The 6,118-nt window shown below is 37.5% G+C and overlaps 1 protein-coding gene across 1 annotated transcript in view; it reads left to right on the top strand.

The window, feature by feature from the left end:
- Positions 1 to 3,730: 3,730 nt before the first annotated feature.
- The window catches only part of Gabra1 (gamma-aminobutyric acid type A receptor subunit alpha1), a 50,204-nt gene continuing 47,816 nt past the window's right edge, over positions 3,731 to 6,118 (top strand). The window contains exon 1 of the mRNA XM_076855700.2: positions 3,731 to 3,804. Within this exon, the coding sequence (XP_076711815.1) occupies positions 3,731 to 3,804 (74 nt within the window). The remainder of the gene's footprint in view (positions 3,805 to 6,118) is intronic.

The raw sequence follows: 6,118 nt of genomic DNA, 5'->3' as shown, positions 1-6,118 counted from the left end.
TTTAGTTAGGCTGTTGAAGCACACACCCCTTCCCTGAGTGTATAATTATTCGTGGGTGGAGAGCTACCAGGGAGTGTAATAGAATAGGACAGGGCGTGTGTGCGTGGGGGGGGGGGGGTAGGGAAGCGAGTTTTGTTCTGACTTCTAAAAAATCCCTCCATCCTTTTCCCATCTTCCCATTCCAAGAATGATGGAGTTCAAGGCAAAAAAAAAAAAAAAAAAGAAAAAGAAAATGATTCCAGAAATAGAGACATGCCTCTCAAACCTAGAAATGATCAGAATGATGTGTTTAAAGTTAAATATTGCTTCTTCAGGGAACCCAACACAATTCAGAGTTAAAGACGCCTGTGTTTTCTTCGTGATCACGTACACAAGCAGTTGCCTACAGGAAAATAAAATTAAAAAAAAAAAAAAAAAAAAAAAAAAAAAAAAAAACAACAACAACAACAACAACCAAAAAAACCGGGTTCAGGAGCCTGTTCCTGCTGTCCTCTAAGCTACCAACGAAGGTGGGCTGGAAAGCGCTCCAAACCTGCCAAAGTGCGAAGGACTCCTACCCCAGTGGCCAATTCCCTACCGGCCAGAACTCTTCCCTACCGTCACTCTCCAATCATGACTCTGCAAGACACAGAGACTTAGACATACGTGTGGGAGTGTGTGTGAGCCAGAGAGGCAAGAGGACCGTGCGCTCTCCACACGTGTAACCCTGCGTCTCCCTGTTTCATGGCTTGCTTTCATTCATATGTATGCAGTGATTTAATATTTGATCTAAAGTGGAACAGTTATACTGATCCGTTGTATTTCTAATGGGCACACCTTAAAATAGGGTGTTCGTCAATTGCAAGTGTGAAAAGATCCGAAGTGCTTTCCCCACGTCTCCAAACCTCTCTACCCTTCCCTTCCCCATTTCCACGGCCCCCAAAAGGAATGCATGCAGCAGATTGTGGAAGGATTTGAGTCTGCAGCTATAGAGAAGGGGATTAGGGCCAGAGCGGTGCAAGTTAAATTGTGCTGCATATAAAAAATGGGCGGATTGGTCTCCAGATCCAGAGGCTGGTACCACCTTCCTTTCTAAAATAAAATCTCTCTGGCATGAAGTCACCGCCTATTTCACATCCGGTTTGCCCTGGGACGTATTACTACTGTCTTGGTAAAGAGAAATCTTTTGTTGTATAGCTGCAGATTGGATATTGGGAAGCAAATTTGGGTGTGAAATCTTCAGCTCTGGAGCACGCAGAGTCCATGATGGCTCAGACCGAGTGAGTGAGAGGCAGCGAGCGAGGACGCCCCTCCGCTCGCGGCGCGCCTGGACTCGCAGACTCGCGCCGGCTCCGGCTCTCCACGATTTTCTCTCGCAGACTTTTCCCCCCGGTCTTGAGCGATCCGGTGCCCAGAGGGGGCCCGAGGTAAGTGCGCCTTTGGACCGCGACCCACAGCGCTTTGAACATGGCTTTTCCTAACCTGGGAGACAGAAATGCTATAGTGGTGGGAAAACAGGAAAGCAAGAGGGAGCCGGACAGGAGCCTGAGCCTGTAGCAGGTAGCAGCAACGAATGTTTTTCTTCAGGGCGAAAACTGCAGCGATCTACGAGCTTTATTTTCTCCCTCTCTTCTTTTCTCTCTTGCTTTCTTAGGCAGATTTGAATTTATTCCGCGGGGTGGGTGGTGACATGTTGTTTTGGTCTTTTTTTTTTTTTTCCCCTCCCTGCCAGGGGGAGCTGGGGTGAGTTTGGGAGGGGCGTTGGGGGGCAAGGTCTAAAGTTAAGACGCTGGGACAGAAATCCTCTCTCCCTCTTCCATCTCAGGAAAAGGCACGCTTAATTCTGGATGAAAAATTGCCTCTTTTCTCCTTTCTAGTGGACGCTGCTAAAATGCCCTCTGGTGTAGGGGTCTCTCCCATTCTGAACATGAGAAACTCAACTTGTTATTTGAAATGGGTGGCCGGGGATATTAAGGGTGTTTGGAGTGTCTGTCTGGAAGGGGAAGGTTGGAGGTGGAAAGGGCTAAGGAGGCAGTTTAGCGTTTCTTTTAAACTATTATGTTTGTATTTGCAGGAAACTTTCTTATCCAACAACTGAAGCGTTGTTTTTCTGTTTTAAAAAAATACCAGAGGAAAGCAAAAAGCTATGGTGTCTTGCCTTGGGGTTTTGTTTTGTTTTTGTGTTTATTCCTTCAGGAATTCCCCCTTTTTATAAAGATCAAAGAAAATTAATAGGGCTAAGAGAAGTTGTTTTTCCCTTCCTAACAGATGCTGAAGATTAATGAAAGGGTGAATAATAATCGTGCCATTTAGATGCAATATTTTAACATAATAATGTTTATACAAGATTTCTTGTCACATTCTACTCATCTGTGTCAAAACCAGGCACTAAATTAAGTAAAAGCTATGATGTGGCTCACAGTTCTTATCTCTACATCATTTCACTCCAAACACATTAATTATATTTCACTGCTTACATGCCTGTTTATAATGGTTTTTACTGATTTAAATGATCCCCAAGAGTGTGGAAAGCATTTTGTAGCTATAATTAAAGGTATACTACATTAAACTATAGACTGGGTAATGAAAAAATATGCTTTAAAATACTTGCAATTCATTAATCACCGGATCCTACTGAAGAGTAGAGATGGAGGGAAGTGCTAACATACTTCTAACATTTCTCATATTATTGCTGGAATTAATGACAGTTCACTGAAATAAAATGTGACTATCTGTTCCTTAACCAGGTAGTGCACTGAATTTCTTTAATGCACTCCATAAATAGGTTATGTATATTTTTAATTCTCTAAGCCTTCTGCACTCCTCCATTCCTCCAGCATCCCACTACCAGGTCTAAATTCAACAATCAATAGTGATGGATTGCACTTTACCTAACAGGGAAAAAAGATCCCCCTTTTCATGCAAGGCAAAGCACTCCACTTCCATCTGTTTGGAATGAAACATTTTTCAGCAGCAACCTGGCAGAATTGGAAAGGGATTAAAAGATATGTGTGGGCATGTTTGTGTGCATTTGTGTGTGTGTGGTTGGTATGTGAGAGAGATCAGTACATGGCTTGACTATAAAGTGTGTCCTTTAGCTTCACAGAAACATTTGTGAGCTTATTTAACAAGGCAATCACAGACACAGAATAGAAGCACGACTTTGGCATTCAACAGTGTGTTTCCAATGGGCTTTATAAAGAGATAAATACAGTTGCTTCTAAAATCAAGGTACTATCTAGAATTCAGAGATGAATTCAGTCAGCAGAGCAGGTTAACTATCCACATTCCACCCCAAACATTTTTCTCCCTATTAATAACAGAAGCTTAAATTTTTCAATGTGGAGTTCAGTCATGGGGACTCAAATCAGAAAGGTCAAATTTTCTCATGCAAAACAACAAGAAGAGAATAAATCAAATTTTAATAGAAATTTAAAAAGCCCAGGGAGAACAACTCACAGTTTTTATGTTGAGCAATATTGTCACCTGAAAGCATTTCAACTTGTATTCTTTTACAGGAGAAATTAAGGTACTGATAGATTTCTGAATGGAGAAATGGAAAGAAAAGTGGAGAATGGATGGTCCAGGTTTCCATTGCTTCCAATGAGGTGTCATATTCCAGTGAGGTCATTTCCTGACTTCAAAGCATTCATCTGAACTGCCTCAGTCAGCCCTAGTGGTTATAACCTGATGTTTCTTGCAAGACACATTGATCTCTACTTATTCTACTTTTCAGCTGCTCAAGTCCGCGATGAAGAGAAGTCCAGGTCTCTCTGACTATCTTTGGGCCTGGACCCTCCTTCTGAGCACATTGACTGGAAGAAGGTGGGGACACTTTATTTTAAATCTGCATGAGAATTTCTGTAACTTTTCATTTATTCCATTAGGGGGAAGACAATTGTCCATGGATGAATTCATGACTAAGGGAATTAAAAAAAATAAAATAAAAACAACTTAAGTGCAATAAAATTCCAGCTAAGACTAAAGAATAGTAAGGAAAAATAAACATCTTATTTGCATGTCAGTTAGAATACACTTACTAAGACTTTGTTAAGAAATGTATTAATTTAACATTTGAGTCCTGGATTGAACTTTTCACTATTCGGTTGTAACTGAAAAAAACATGTGGTTTCCTAATTCATAGAAAAAGTTCCCCCAATTAATGTCTGCATACCATGCACGCTGATTTTCCAAAAAGAAAAATTTTAGCCAATTTAAGGATCATAGGATAATTTGTGAATATATAAAAGTGGAAAGTTTAACATAATATTTTTAATTTGAAAATCATGCCTCTATGAATACATGTGCATACTATGTTTCAAAACTATATTTATATAACCAATAAAGGTGGATTATACTAAATAAATATTTACAAACATTACGTAAAATCAAAATTATCTAATTAAGCATAACTATTTTATATAAAAGTTAAAGGAAATATTAATGTTTAAGCATATTCAAAATATGATTAATGATCCAATCAAGACTATAAGATATTATAGTAAAATTATATGACCAAATACTTGAGAGTGATTTTTTGTTTGCTTGAATATTTCTTGTGTACTTTATTCCTGTAGCCCATAAGAACTTATTAAACTAGATCTAAAAACCTGAGTTTCTTCAAATGTAACGGAAAGTGAATCTTTAGTAGTGAAAGAGAGAAACAGAGTAACCTGGAAAGATCTGTGAATTTAGAGGAATGTTTTCTAATTGAGAAGTTGTCTATTATTATTTTTTAGGCATTTTGTATAGTATATATGACTACCAGATGAACAAGACATACATTACTGTCAGATACTCTTAATTTGAGAAGTTAAATGATCTTCATTGCTTTTGAAAAATTATATGAAGTGTTACTATTGTAATGACCTGTAGATGGAGTTAGTGCACAGTGTTTTATTCTATAGTGCTTCATATGGAATCAAAATCAGGTACTGTAACTGACATTTCTCTTCAAAATATACGTTCTGTTTAGGAAACACAGTGGTGGCATGGATAATTTATTACCAGATAAATAATTTTGATATTTTTTCTAAGGTTTTACCTTGACAATTACAGTTTGTCATACTCAATTAGAAGCAAAGATGAAGCGCCTGATTAGAAAAGAAATCACACAAAAGAGAGATTTCTACCCTAAAAGGGACAGGGGAGCTAATGTTCTTGGGACAAGGGGAGATCTCCTTTGGTATTTGCACTTCAATGCAAGAAATTGGTGAAAACACTTATAAGACAAAACGAGAGAGAAAAACATTTCCTGAATTGTATATGAGCTGTAAAAAACTTAGGGAATGCAGGTAAAGGTAATAGACAGCTCTTATTCTAAGGTTTGTGCAAACAACTTAACTGCACTCTGTGTTGTCATCCCATCTCACTGTTTCCTCCTTGCTATTTTATTACTTTCTTCTTTAGAGCTGTCTATCAGGAGCTCATTACAGCTTAAGGTGTGCTTACATTTCTTTTCCATCTTTATCAAGATGACCTTCCAATACCCTTGAAAGATGCAAGCATAGCAGTCAGTTTTGTGACAATGAGTTTTTGTAAATAATTGCATTCAGAAAACTATTTCTTGCCATCTGTCAATGAGACATACTGGAAGATACAGAATTCATTGAAAATTTGATTTAAAAAAAAAGATGTTTAATTTTACTGAAAAAGAGTAAAGCCCTCAATCTGTGTGATATTAATGTTGAATTTAGCAGAATAAAAAAGTTGTTTCATGAGAACACACTTAACATATTTAATATTCTGGATAGCTTTTCATTTTTAATAACTTTATTAAAATAAAACTTTCAGGAAAAAAAGGCCTTTGCATTTGGTTAATACAAAATCAATTACCTGCAAAACAGTGTTTTCAAAATGATACTTTGTATTTCTTGCTACTGTCAAATAAATTCTTCTTTAAAATGTTAATACTTATTAGTAATAAGAACACACAAGAGTGAAATAAAAAGTGTATTAAGTAGGACATATGAAAGAAATTTGTAGAGTTCCTTAGTTTATACCCTATATTCATTTATTTTTTTACTCAAGGTCAGAGCTATCATTGAAATTTATCAGTGAGTGTGACCCATCTTAAGATCGAAAATGCTTCTCTCAAAGGATTTTGGAAATGTCATGCTAATCATTACATAAAATATGA

Source organism: Callospermophilus lateralis, chromosome 5, assembly GCF_048772815.1.
Source record: "Callospermophilus lateralis isolate mCalLat2 chromosome 5, mCalLat2.hap1, whole genome shotgun sequence".
NCBI lineage: Eukaryota > Metazoa > Chordata > Mammalia > Rodentia > Sciuridae > Callospermophilus > Callospermophilus lateralis.
Note: the sequence above shows the minus strand (reverse complement) of the source record. Positions and strands in the feature narration are given on the sequence as shown.